General features: G+C 35.0%; 1 protein-coding gene across 1 annotated transcript in view; it reads left to right on the forward strand.

The window, feature by feature from the left end:
- Positions 1 to 13,838, forward strand: part of CCDC171 (coiled-coil domain containing 171) — a 338,249-nt gene extending 324,411 nt beyond the window's left edge. The window contains exon 26 of the mRNA XM_063080963.1: positions 13,588 to 13,838. Within this exon, the coding sequence (XP_062937033.1) occupies positions 13,588 to 13,815 (228 nt within the window). The 3' untranslated portion in view covers positions 13,816 to 13,838. The remainder of the gene's footprint in view (positions 1 to 13,587) is intronic.
- Positions 13,839 to 14,232: the final 394 nt, after the last annotated feature.

A 14,232-nucleotide genomic window follows, 5' to 3' on the forward strand; every position in this document is an offset into this window, starting at 1 on the left:
ACTTGAAATTTAACTTTAGTCATCTGGAGGTCTGTTTTTGAGCTGCTTAATGTATCACTATAATATTTCCGAGATTCCTGTCCAATTCGATATATGGAATGATGAAATTGTAGTCGTACTAGTTCTGAGCACACTGGCAAGAAGAAAAGTAGTTAAACATCTTGCTGTGTGTGAGCAGTTCGAGGGCAGGCAGACACCATGCACCTTGACCACCTATTATGAAGCTTTTTGCTGCCGTGTCAAGTGAAAGCAAGTTAATTGGGTGAAGCTGTGGAGCATGTTAGGGGCCTGGTAAAGGGTTGCTGTCTGACAGCTGAATGTCAGCAAAAGCCAGTCAAGTGTAGCTGAGAGACAGAGACCTGTCACAAAGTTCCTGCAGACTGGAACAGTTAGGAAGCTGAAATATGGTTCCGTCTCACTTTCTCCCTCATTGAATCCAAGCACCTTAAAAGATTTTACACTGTATGTGTCAACTCTTGTTCTCTAAACTGTTTCCCCCTAACTGTCCTGCATTCAAATGATTGAACAAAAGATGCTAATGTTTAGCAAAGTGAATGTAAATTCCCTCTTTTCCCCTTTTCTGCCCAAGCAGATAGACATTCAGCTCAAAGGAGACTTTGAAGGTTTACATCAAACAATTAAGATTGCCTCCAAATTTAGCTTATAATAGAATCTTTTTCTCAAGAGAGTATGAAAATTGACAATTAAATTAGTAGAATAAGAAATGCATTTTTCTCTCTCATAGAAAATCTAGCTTTAGGGAGCTAGGATTCCTGTGCCTTAAAAATGGGCACTTGCCAAGTAACTTTCCTCTTTTGTCTTAGGCTTCTTTCCTTCTTTTTCTGAGTGGCCCTAGGTAAAAATGCCAGAATGATAGCTACCAGAAAGTCAAGAAAGATAAATATAGAAAGGAACAGTGAGATCTCTTCTGAAACTTTAGACTCTCAGAAAGGAGGAATTGAAGAAAGTTGGAATTAAATAAAATGAGATTAAACTCCATGAAATGAAAATGTTTTCAGAAAGAGAAGATTTTGATATCAAAACATACTCTACTGTTGGCTTTCCTTAGAATATGGATTAGAAGAAGTCCATTCATTCATTCATTCAACAGTAGGCAGGCATATATAGTACCTGCTTTGTACCTGTCACTATACGAGCCACTGGCAATACAGAAACTAATAGAAGGCCTGTGCCTTCAATGAATGAACATTCTAAGCCAGCATTGTCCATTAGAACTTACTGCGATGAGAGAAATGTGGCTTTTGAATACTTGCAATGTAGCTAGTGTGACTGGGGTACTGACCATTAATGTTTAATTTAATATATTAAATTAAATTTTAATTAATTTAAAATTAAATAGCTATCAGTGGCTACCATACTGAATAGCACAGTCCCGAGCAAGCAGAGGACTGTGATACTTCGCTATTATAAAAGTGTGTGTGTGTGTGGGGGGGGGGGTGTTGGAATTACGAACACAGAAGAGGGGCATCTGACCCAAATGTGAGGTGACAAATGACAGGGAAAGTTCAGGGGAAAGGTGATTCCTGAGGTGAGTCTTGAAAAACAGTAGGAGTTAACCTGATGAGGAAGCCGCCCTCCAAACAGAAAGAGCAACCTGCAAAAGAGGCTCCAAGGTAGAAGAAAGCAGGGCAAGCCTTAGGATCAGTGTTTTGATAGTACTGGAGAGCAAAGGTGTTTTATGGGAAATTACCTTGCTTGCAGTGGTAGCTTCTGAGTACACTACGAGAGGCAGAAGTTCTCACAGACCAAGTTAAAATACTCAAATCAATCACATGGTTTGTCGAATGAATTAAACACATAATAAAAAGCAAGAAGAGTTGTGTGGTAGGGAGCAAGCAGGAGGAGGACCATGGTACCCGACTGCTTGGTTATGCAGTGTTCCTATGCCTGTCTCTCTCTGCCTCATCAGCCTTCTCTACTCTTTGTGAGGTTGTGAGGATGAGGCTTGAGGTTTGCAAAAGGGGGCTTGGGAGACAGAAGGTGCCTGGGACCACTTACACACACTGGCTTTCTAGGAGAGATGTAAAGACAAACATGCCTGGCCAATAGCTATAGTTTGCCACTTAGGCTGCTGAACAGCTTTGGGTTTTATCTGCAGTTCTAGGACCAATTCAGACCTAGAGGTGGCATATCTCTACCTTATGATGTGGTCTTTCCATCCCTTTCTATCTATGAAGTAACATGTCTCATAGGGTACTAACTCTCTCTCTATTCTTAATGTGGATTCTTGCCTGTGTTCTTAATGTGGATTCTTGCTGATTGATTGTGCTTACTACTTTTTCTGAGTTTCATCTATTCTGTTTTTTTCCTATCTTCAGTAGCAAATTTGAATATTCTCAAATAATAAGCAAATATACAATAAAGAAGAGATGAAATGGTAAATAAAAGTTTGAAGGGATGATTTATTTACAAAAATTAAAAGTACATCTAGGCTAGAGAAAGTGAAGATACATTTAAGTAACTGATGAAAGATTTTCAGTAAAGAACTGAAACCTGTGTCAAAATCAGTTGACTCTCTACTCTGAGCCCAACGTAAATTTCAAACAAGTCTAGGCCTTTTAGAAAAATCGATGTGCAGGGTCTTAGTTAAATGGCGATTAGTGAAGAAGGACTAGAGGAGGTTTTATGAGGGGATACCCAGAGAAGAAGGTGGGAGGTGGAAGTAACTGCCTAGTGCCTTTCCTCCATGCAGGCCTAGGGATTGGCATCTGGTCTTTTCAAAAAAGGGGCTACAGGTGGAAGCTGAAAGAAATGTCTTGTGACACACACTGCAAGACATGGGGGTCTAGTTAGTTGCCATGGTTTTCAGATGACAAAGAGGGAAGGATAGGCATACGGCCAAATCTGTGTAAAATCTGGCAAATCACCCATATGGCACAGGGAACCTTCTAGAACATTGGAGGCAGGACTGGATGGAGAGATTGCAACCCCCAGTAAGTTTTGAATGGGACCGTGCAGAGGTGTTTGAGGTCTTGTGTGAGCAGGTCAGAGAAGAACCGGGGAAATATGACTCATTACTGGGGCCTTGTCTGTATCCACAGAACAACGAGGCTGAGAAATTTCCAGTGCCATTGTGCATCAAAGCTTAGAATATGAAAAGAGGAGTTGTGTAGTTTCATAGAATTTCAGCAAATTATAATTTAAGGAGAACTGGCTTGGAATACAGATTAGTTGAGGAGTAATAACTAATCCTGAGGACAGTGAACTTTTATGTGTTTAATTCACTGCTGTATCCCAGTACCTAGAAGAGTATCTGGCACATTATAGATACTCAATAGACCATCCATTGAAAGAATTAATGAACAGAGCTAATTTGGGATACTGAGAGTAGATGTGGGTTTAGATATACTTTATGCATTAGAGAAGTCTATCATATGGGTTTGATAATGTACAGAGTAGATTCTTGAAATCTGACCTCAAGGTATATTATTTTGGAATTTTGTGGCTGCTATGTTATTTTCACAGTTCTATAGGATGTTCTCCCTAGAGATAGATTTGGTTTGAGACCACTGGAAATGGCCTGGTCCTATCAGAAATAACATTTCTGCCTATCATGTAAAGGAAATGTCATTGCCAGCTAAGTGATTTGTTTTGGAACGTGTTCTCCAGTGCTTGTTGTGATTTGAAGGCATTCCACGGACATGACCCTCAATCACATGATTTGTCTTACATCTGAAGTGCCCCTCTCTCACTGAGAAATAAAGACACCACATTCTTTGAACTGAAGATAGCCAGTCCCTCCAGAAAGGCTCAGCCATGGAGCTGATCAAAGGATCCACAGTCCTGGGGAATATAGAACTTATAGCGCTGATAGTTGGGGGGATTAAAGACTGTTTGCAGCATCTAATAAAGACTTGCTAGGGATTTTTGGTGTGATAATAATGCAATAATGAGAGAACATGGCCTAAAACAACAGAGGAAGGGAGGGTCATGAAAAAATGGGTTTCAAATTGTAAAATGTGAATTTATTGCTAATTTTATTAACGTGTGTGATTGACAGATAAGTAAATTGTTAGTAAGGTTTAGGAAAGTCATCTCTTTCAAAAGAACTTTAAATCCTAGGTGATTCTTCCCTTTCCCTATTCCTCTTTACCTGCGTGCATAGTGAGTAATTCCACTCAGAGAAAGCTATACTGCTAAAAGGTCTAATTTTATAGCTTCCAGATTATTACTAAATTTTTTACATTGAATAAAAAAGGTTTATAACTTTAAGAGGAAATTCTTCAGTAATGAAAAAGTGGTCAGAAAACTTTTGCCTAATAGTTCCCAGAGAGAGTATGACATGTGTACATTTTAACCACAGAAGGCGTAATTTGGCAGCTGGAAGTGTTATGTGGAGTAAAATGAAGGCACACAAGTTGTGAGGAGCCACTCTGAATAAGGAGTTGCATTTGTGCAGAGCAGAGGTAGAAGTTACTCTGTATAATGACTTGTGTATGTGTTTACTCAACGTCAAATTGTGAATGTAAGTTAGATAACAATGTACTGAAATAAAAGTGTGCTCTGCTAAATCAAAATCTTTTCGAAACTTGGAGAACGCTTGGTTAAGACCAACTCTCTGAAACCTTTAACCAGTTACATTTTCATTTTGACTACATATTTCATAGTCGTACTTACAGTAAAATATACATATATATTTCAATATATATATAAAAATACATATATAGTTTCAGTATATATAAATTTAGTATTTTTTAATAAAGGGGTTTTAGTTATAAAATGTAGATAATTTGGAAAATACGGAAGAATGGAGAAAAAAATCCCAATAATTCCACCACCTCAAGACAAGTACCATATGTAATTTTGTGTACCGCTTTTTCACTTATATAGTCTAGCCCGAGTTGGCAAAGTATGAGCCTATGAGCCAAATCCACCTGCCACCTGTTTTTGTATAGTTTGTGAGCTAAGAATGGTTTTTACATTTTAAATGGTTGTGGAAAAAAAACAAAAGATTAATAATATTTCATGACACATGAAAATTATGTGAAATTTAAATTTCAGTGTCCATGAATAAAATTTTATTAGAACACAACCATGCTAATTCATTTGCATATTGTCTATGGCTTTTAAGCTACAACACCAGGGTTTAGTAGTTGTAACAGAAGACATATAGCCTGCAAAGCATAGAATTTTATCTGGCTCTTTATAGAAAAAGTTTGCTGACCTTTGGTCAAGCAAGCATTTGTCTATGTTATCCAAAAGTTTATAATCATAAATTTTATAGCTACATAATATTCTACCAAGTGGCTGTAGCCTACTTAACCGTACTGTGGCTGAAATGGGATTATTTCCAATTTTTGCCTGTTATCATTAATATAAGGAACTTATAATCATAAATGGAATTGTTTTATCAAATGGCATTAATCATTTAAGACAGTTGCCCAATTATAGTCTAAATGCTCCTATGAATTTATACAATTACTAGCTATTTATGAATTCCTATTTCACAATGCTTTCACTAACATTTAGTATCATAATTTTTAAAATTCATTTTCATTGGCAATATCTCGTTTTACTTTCCATTTTTGATTGCTAGTAGGGATTACCATTTTTTCCCATTTATTTGTTAATCAGCTGTATTTTTACTTTTGTGAACTGCCAGTTCATAACTTTTGCTCGTGAGTCAAATAATTTTAAAGATAAAAAACTATAGAAAGAAATTTTAAACTTTCACAGCTTTTTTCTCCAACCCACACTCCAGTTTAGTCCCTTTTCCCAAAGATAGTTGTCTTGTGATTCCTTTTCTCAGAAAAAAAATGGCTACATATGCATGCATGTGTGTTTATGCTTATTTTTAAATATAAAAGAGTACTATATATACATATTACTATATATTATATATATGTATGTATATTATGTATGTATATTTATGTGTATACACAGTTTTGAACCTTCTTTTTTCCTTTAGACATACTTCTATATCAGCATTTTCACATTTACTTTATTTTTTGAATGGTTATATTATATGCTTATGTCATAGTTCAATTAAATAGCCCTCTGTTGATGGACACTTTAGTTTCATTTAAAAATGTTTTTCTATTTAAAAATGCTTCAGTGAACACATCTGCATGCTCATCTTGGTGAACTTTTGTGAGTGTAGCCATAAAAGAAATGCCTAGCAGTGGAACTACTGGGTCACAGGTAGGAACATTTAAAATTTTGTCTTCTAGAAAGGTTGCACCAGCTTACATCCCTAACTATATGGCATGAGTTTGCCTGTTTTATTGTCAATGGTGGGTATCATAAGACATCTACATTTTTGCCTATCTGATAGGTGAAAAATGATCTTTCATTGGTACATTTTGTGTTGCATTTCTTTAATTATGAATGAAGTTTAGCATATTTTCATGTTTATTGGTTATTGTACTTCTCCTCCTCCCAACTAAACAGCCAATTTGTACCTGAAGCAGAGGCTGCCAGTATTTTCGTGATATTTGTTTTCTATCTCTTTCTTAGTAATAGAGCCTCTGATTATTTCCCAGGCTGTTCAGGGAAAAAAAAAAAAAAAAAAAAAAAGCTATATTTCCCAGACTCCCCCAAAGCTAAGTTAGTCATATTACCTAAGCTGTAGCAGAAGTGTTTGATTTTAGGAAGTGTCTTTAAATGGAAGCAGTGCCTCCTCCTTCACTCTCTCCTCCTGTCTTCTGGTTAGAATGCAGACATGAGCTGGAACTTGAGGAGCCACTGTTGACCGTGAGATGGAAGCCACAAACTGAGCTTTGGAGCCAGAGACAGAAGCAGCCTGGATTTCCAATAGCTGCATATAGCCCTATTGAGCTTCATATAGTCCTATTGGAGAGAAATAAACTTTTATTTAAGCCCATGACATTTTGGGTTTTATGTTACAACTGAACTCAATCTTAATAAAATGCTACCCTTAGCTTATTTCCTAATTAGGTTTTTCTTTTAATTGATTTGCATGCACCTTTTGTAATTAAGAAAGTCACACCTATGGCTATCATGTGTGTTGCACATATTTTTACCAGTTTGTCATTTCAGTTTTTCAATGACATTTTCCTATATAGTATACTTGTTTTTATTTATTCAATTTTTGTACCTTTTAATATATTTGAGTCTATAGACATATTTACATTTTAAATTCTCTCTGAGTTGTTTGGGAGTATATATGTTTCTAAGACACGGGAAAAAAAGACTCCATTGCATTTTCTGGCCATTTCTGGCACTCTGTACTGTCAGGTGTGTCGGGATTGGCAGGAACAGGAGCAAAGTGGAAGCACAGGGTTGTGAAGGAAACTAGGAAAAGAAAGAACAAAAGCCGTTTGGGAAAAATTTTCAACTCTTCTTTTAACCTCAACCATGTCAGGAAATCTGAACATCCAAGAGAAGAAAATGAGAATGGTTATCTTGTCAGGCACAAGACGTCTTTAAAGTAATTTAAAATTAAAGTTTAAATGTTCTAGTATAATTAAAACTTCAGTGCTGAATTTTACCTCTGACTATAACAATATATAAGCTCCTTTGGTGAAAGGGCTAGAACTTTCATTTTGTGTAAATGTCATAAAATCTATTTACTTTAGTACCATGGGTATTCAAATGTTAGACAATAGTAAAATATGCTATCAAAAACATAAACATTTACTTTTAGCCTTAGTACAATCTATGCACTTTTATTTTCCAGTTTCAAAGAGATTTGTTGAATGCTTGCTTTGTTTATAAAATGGTTCCAGGTATAAAATAAGCTTGAGGCTTTGTCTAATCCTTGGGCTGCATGTTAAGATAGTGGTCAAGGTAGTGGCCTATGAATCAGGATTCATATCCTTTCATACTACTACAAAGCTGTGCAACCTAGGGTAATTTATTCTACTCTTCTGAGCCCTAGTTTCTTCTTCAACTGTAAAATGAGAATAATAGTAGTACTTTCTCATTGAGTTGTTGAGAGAATTCGTATAATGCCTATAAAATTAAGCCTTGCACAGTGCCTTACATATATGCTCAATACATGTTAGCTGTAATTATAAACTTGGAATTTAATATCACTTGAGAAGAGCAGAAAGAGAAAGGAAGAAGAGGAGCTACTGTATGCTATGCTTTTTGTGTATATTGCTTGATTTAATCCTTATAACAACCCTATGAGGAATTATTCTTTCTTCTTTACAGATAAGGATACAGGTTCACACAGGTTAAATAAATTATCAAGGATCACATAGTTAACAAATAGCAAAATAATATTTGGAACCTGAGGTCTCTCCAACTTCAAAGCCCATATCCTTTCCACTATACTATGATACTTCTAATTGAGATATAAGTTCATGGAAAAATAGAATTCAAAGATCATACGAGTCTTTCCATGAACTTTTGAAGTACCCTCATATATGCATGAAATAACCAAATAGTGATGTAAGAACAAAACCAAGAAGTAATAACATGAGTGGTTTGTTCATTCAGCCACTCATCAATTAGGAATCTTATTTACTGTTATATGTTCTGCTAAGTGCTAGGAATACAAAGTCATGATTCTATCACACTAGATACTCATATATTTATAGGGGAAATGTAAGGGTATACAGATAAGTTAATACAGTAAAATAAATGTTTATGAAGGAATGTAAAAGTATGATTGGATGTTGCAGTTAACTGTAGTTGGGGAAGAGTGGAAAAAAGGTTCTGCCTTACAAAAGAGGTAAACCTTCAGTAGAGTTTGAAAGGTGGAGAATTCGCCCATCAAAGGGCAGAAGTAGACAGACAGGAGGCCTGTGTGACCTATGTGATGTCATATTTAGGGATTCACAAGTTCCATGTAACTGGATTGCGCGCAGTACAAGTGAGGAAATGGTAGATGAGGCTGGACAGGGAAGCAAAGAGCTTGTGAGCCAGGCTGCAGAGAGCTGCAAAGTCACATGGCAAAGGAAATGGCTATAGAAAAGCCTGAAGATCGAAGACATTAATCCAATCAATCTTGCACATCAACCAAGTAGTTGAGGCTGAATTTGTGCCAGATAGATTGACTCAAGTGTTAGAATTCCTGAATCAATGCTGAATGCTTGAGGACAGAATTATTGTGATGTGAATCAGCTTTGTTGTTAATATCTTCTACTTTTCTTTTCTGACTTCATCTTACCTCTATGATTGTTCTTTTTTCTTTATCTCTAGGTTCATGGGGGGTTCTTAGGATGTTTCCTATCTAGAGACTCCTTTATAAAATGCTCTATTGACTGACACTTCCCCCTATGCCTTGATGTCAGTGAGCTAAAGAGCCAAACTGGTCTGTACCAAGGTTTAATGACTTTTAGGGGAGAAGAATGAATAAAATGTCCCTATAATATTTAGAATTGGTAAGTAAAAGTTAGAATTGGTAACTACAAGGAATAAATATTTAATGGTGTGATAGCAGGTGTGTGTGTGTGTGTATGTGTGTGTGTGCATGTGTATGTATGAATGCATATATCAAGTATATCTCCATATATTTATAAGGTGAATGTATATGTACGTGCATGTATATATCTCAGGTATATAATTAGGTATTTCACAAGAGAAAACTGTATATGATTGTTGCCACTTTGATTGTCTGGGTAAACTGCAGAACTGGAAAACGGACAGGTAGAATTTGGTTAACTAACTTGAAGTATTTGGAAGGAAGAAAACTTTGTGATACTGAGTATTGAGACTGTAGTAAGAAGAACACATTAGGAACTAAAGTAGAAATGGCAAAGGAGCCTCATTGTAAGGCCCTTCTGTGGTGCTTTGATTTCTTCATCAGTTTATGTGGAGCCGTGCTCTCCACTTAAAAGCAGCCAATAATTTACAGGTCTTAAAACATTGTCATGGAAGTTGGAGTAATAAAGTGTACTACAGAACTTAATTGAATGAAGCTACATCATCTAAACTGTGGCTAATCTTGCTATTTGGCTTTTTTTTAGAAACATAGGCAATACATGTTTCTTCCCCTTAAGAATGGCCTATCTCCATCCTCTCAAAATCTTAAGTATTATATTTGGGAAACTCTTACTTCTGGGTTAATGTCACCCACAAATGTTAGATTTTAATATTATATCATATGCCATCACACATAGGATTATGATGGAACTGTAGAATTTCTGGGCTGGCAAAGACCAGCCCCTCATTTTATAGGCGAGGGAGGTGAGACTTGAAAAGACTAATTCACCTGTCCAAAATGACCTAGTTCGATTGTGATAGAACTGGGAGGAGAAACGATAGTCTGTTGATTTCCAGTCTAGTATTCTTTTCACCACACTATGCACTTAGCATAATCTCAATGCAATACTCCTCAGGCTCACTAAATCACATTTTCCCTCACTTTTTATAATACTAAATTCTAGAAGACTTAACTTGATTATAAATGCTACACAGGAGACAAATGGCTTAGTGTCATTGTTTCAGAAGCTTTGGTTGGCAAAAAGGCTTTGATTTATAGGCAATTTGAGTTATTATTTTTATTATTAGATTGATGCTTTATTTATTTTTTGTTTGGAAAAACATTCTTAGAAAATTAAGATATTAAAGCCTTGAAAAATGGCTATTGGATGTGTCCAATTATTATATTTCATAAGATTTTTTAAATGCAGAATTTAGTAGACACATTTTGTATTGTGAATATGTATCTAGCTGATGGTCTCTAACAGTTCAGATAGAATCATTTACAGCTTATTGAGTAAATAAAAGTGCTTCCATAAAGATTCACATGACACCTAGCTTTTATTTCAGGTAACTAATTTCCTTTTCAAAAATTGCCTAAATTTAAATTTACGTAAGAGACAGAACACCTCATCAGTTTAAAAAGTAGTTTAAATGACTGTGGATGTTACAGATTTAGAATGTAAGATTAGGTGGTGAATATTAGCTTTAAATGGTCTGACAAAAATTATTTAACTGTCTTTTACTCTCTGTGTTGTATTATAAAGTATTATGATATATTTCTGTATATTATTTGTAACATGAAGAATAGTTCATATTTACTTACTTCAACATCACATTCTCAAATCAAAATTTCACCAGAATTTTTGCTGGTTTCTTAAGCTATTAAGTAACTTAAAATCAGATTTTGTCTCATTTCATGGAAAAAGTTATTTTCTAGCAGTGCAGTGGATGATCCCAGTAGCAAAAGCAGTTATTTGTTTTCATTAACAAAAAAGTAAGCCTATTTACTTGCTGGAGGGTATACCTTTTGGGGGTGCAAGTCTTTAAGGTAATTCTCTCTCCCTTTTTTCATCTCCTGAAGTTTTTAGGTTATTTTTCATGTTTAGGACATAAGGTCAGCAGATAGTGTGCAAATAGTGACGACTGACCTGAAATACTAGAGAAATGCTCAGCAACCCATTTCAAGGTTATTTAGCAAAAAAAAAATGTTACATTAAATGAAAAACAACATAGTGAAAAATAGTCATATTAAAAAGTAAGACAGAAAAAAAGCAAAAGAGAGGCCCCTTTGTAGAGTGCCTGAATCCATAGTATATTAAAGAGAAATGAGCAGTTAGTAGAGACCTTACCTTAAGGACTGGCTTCCTAATTTTGTAGTCTGTTAGGGTGATGGACTCAGGAGAACCAAAAGGGAAACTTTAAGTACAGGTTTGAGTAAATTATGTATATGTCTAATATTGACAAAATGGGAGTGGCTGGTCAGTTTGGCACAGTTACCTTCCTCTAGTCTAAAACATCAAGAAGAATACCTCAGAGAATACTTGACCTTTGGTCTGATTCTGCACACTCTTCTCTTTTCATACATAGTTTTCTCAGACCAGAACATGAAGCATAAAGATGTATCAAGACAAACTTTTGAATCCTTGCCTGACAATATTTTTTTTTTACCCTAATAAAGAATACTTTTGTTATAACTAAGGCTTTTTTAAGAAGAAAATCAGACCCCACCATCTCCTGTTCCTCCAGCATTCCCCTTACCTTCAGGTCTGTCAGAATCAGAATTAGTAGGTGGAACTATAGTGTTTATAGCAGCAAAATCAATCAGGTGATGACACTGCCAGTTCAGACACACAACTGGAAAAAAAATCAGAGAAGGTGGTTTTAAGTAGCCGTAAAAGTGCAAGAGTCTACACCTCTAGCCTCTGATGTAATGAGATGCCTCTGTTTGAATTCTGAACCAACATGCTCAGGCCCAGTATTAAGTAAAACCTCATCAATGCTGCTAATCAGTGTCAATACATGATTTCGAAAACTCTTCTTCCATGGGGATAAGCTAAACCCTCTCCTTCATAGAGCTATTCAAGTGGCCATTTTAGGTGTTTTTTAACTTCCAGCATAAAAAGAGATGATTTCTGTCAGCTATAGGCTTGCAGTGGAGTATCAAGAAATCAAAAGAACAGAGATCAAAGAAAATTGCTGAACTAGGTGTTAGATGCAGACATTGATTTTTCTCCAGTTGTAGTTTTAAAAAAATCCACAAAAATGGTACCACATACAACAGTTGAATTTCTAATACTTTACTATAGCCTGTGATAGCTTCCTTCTTGTTTTCACTTGTAGAAACAGTTTTGTATAACATGATATAATAAAACAGACCCTTATACTTTAGATTATTTTGTTATCAAAACTGTATTTTGTTATCAAAACTGTAAGAGGATCCGCTAAAAGGTGTTTGTTTTTTTTAAAAAAAATTTTACTATATAGAATATGGTTTTTAGTGGAGATACTTACGACTAGACTTAGCAACATGTATATGCTGGGAATCTGGAAAATTCTGATATACAGTTGATCCCTATTTTTTTACTATCTTTAAATGTCGTAAGATTATATTTATGTGCTTTACTGCCATAAGACTTTGTTCATATTAAACATTAACTACTAATCATGGATGTTATGTAAGGCTTAAATACATAACATTTATTAAAATGTTAATACTGTTTTCAAGTACTTCGTTGAGTATTTGACATTTCTTAAGTTTTATTTCCAATCAAACCAGCAGTGTTTTAAAATATATGACAAATTGTTTTCATGTTGCAGTCCCTTATTTTGATACATGATTTCCAAATACTTATAATAGAACAATCTTTATCAAAGTAGGGTTGTAGCACTGTTATTAAAAGTAAAGGCAAAAAGTTCTCACTACAATTTTATGTCTCAGTGTGCTATTTTCTAGAGATCACTCGGATTGACTTATTTTTATTTGTGGTATGTTAAATAAGTCAGGCTGATAGATTTAAAAAATGTAAATTCCCACGGTTCATTTTAAGCAGTCTAATCTTTCGTATTCTATAGCATATATTATATAGCATAATGAAATAAATACTGTTAACATTGATTTCTGTAAATTGCCAGTGGATTGAAGCAGAGGTAAAAATACATGATAATATTGACTCTTTCATACAATAACTTGTATAAAAAGTTTTGTACAAAGTTTTGGTGTTGAGAAAGACTCCTGTTGTCTTGAAAGGTTTATGACACAGAGCAAATAAGAGATTCAGTCACACTTAGAAAATAATTTAATATTTATATATTATATAGGTTATTTAAATGGAATTTATATCCCATTTCATATTACAGTGATTATTAGTCCACTTCCCTGTTTATGGTTTTAGGCTCTGTTTAAGAGTTTTCAGCTCTGTATTTATTATTTTTTTCTTTTGTATGTCACAGACAGGATCACGAGACCATTCGAATATCTCCGTTCCTTCGAGAGCTGCTCTCCCTACTGACACAATTGGTGTTGGGGATTTTTTGCCATTGAAAGCTGAACTTGATACGACTTACAGTTTCTTAAAGGAGACATTTATAAATACTGCACCCCATGCTCTGACATCATCTCACTCCTCTCCAGTGACTATGTCTGCTAATGTCAAAAGACCAACTCAGATTGGATTATGACTGTATGAAATAAAAACAATGGAAAAGTTAACAGTACAATTAAAATTGTTTTGAGGGGGGATTTTCTTATCAGTTGAATTTTGTTTCAACCCAAGTGGCAGTGGGGTTTTAAAAATTATGTGATATCTGGATGTGTGCTGGTATCTCTGTCTCCTTGAATAAGGAAATAACCAATTCTTTTCCTCTCTAAGATTTATTTATTATCACAGTTGCTCATTTTTATGTAACATATTTTTAAATGTTAAAGAATGACACCTTTTGGGTAATTTCTTTCGGACTTAAAAAAATCAATAAGCCATTTTAGTCTCTATCTATCAAAGTTGTTTCATACTTGTCTATTTTAAAGCAGGACTGCAATACTTTAATAGGATTGAGAGAGCTATTTGAAATGTATGCCAATGATTCCTGTCATTTCAT

Source organism: Cynocephalus volans, chromosome 16 (genome assembly GCF_027409185.1).
Source record: "Cynocephalus volans isolate mCynVol1 chromosome 16, mCynVol1.pri, whole genome shotgun sequence".
In the NCBI taxonomy this organism is placed as follows: Eukaryota; Metazoa; Chordata; class Mammalia; order Dermoptera; family Cynocephalidae; genus Cynocephalus; species Cynocephalus volans.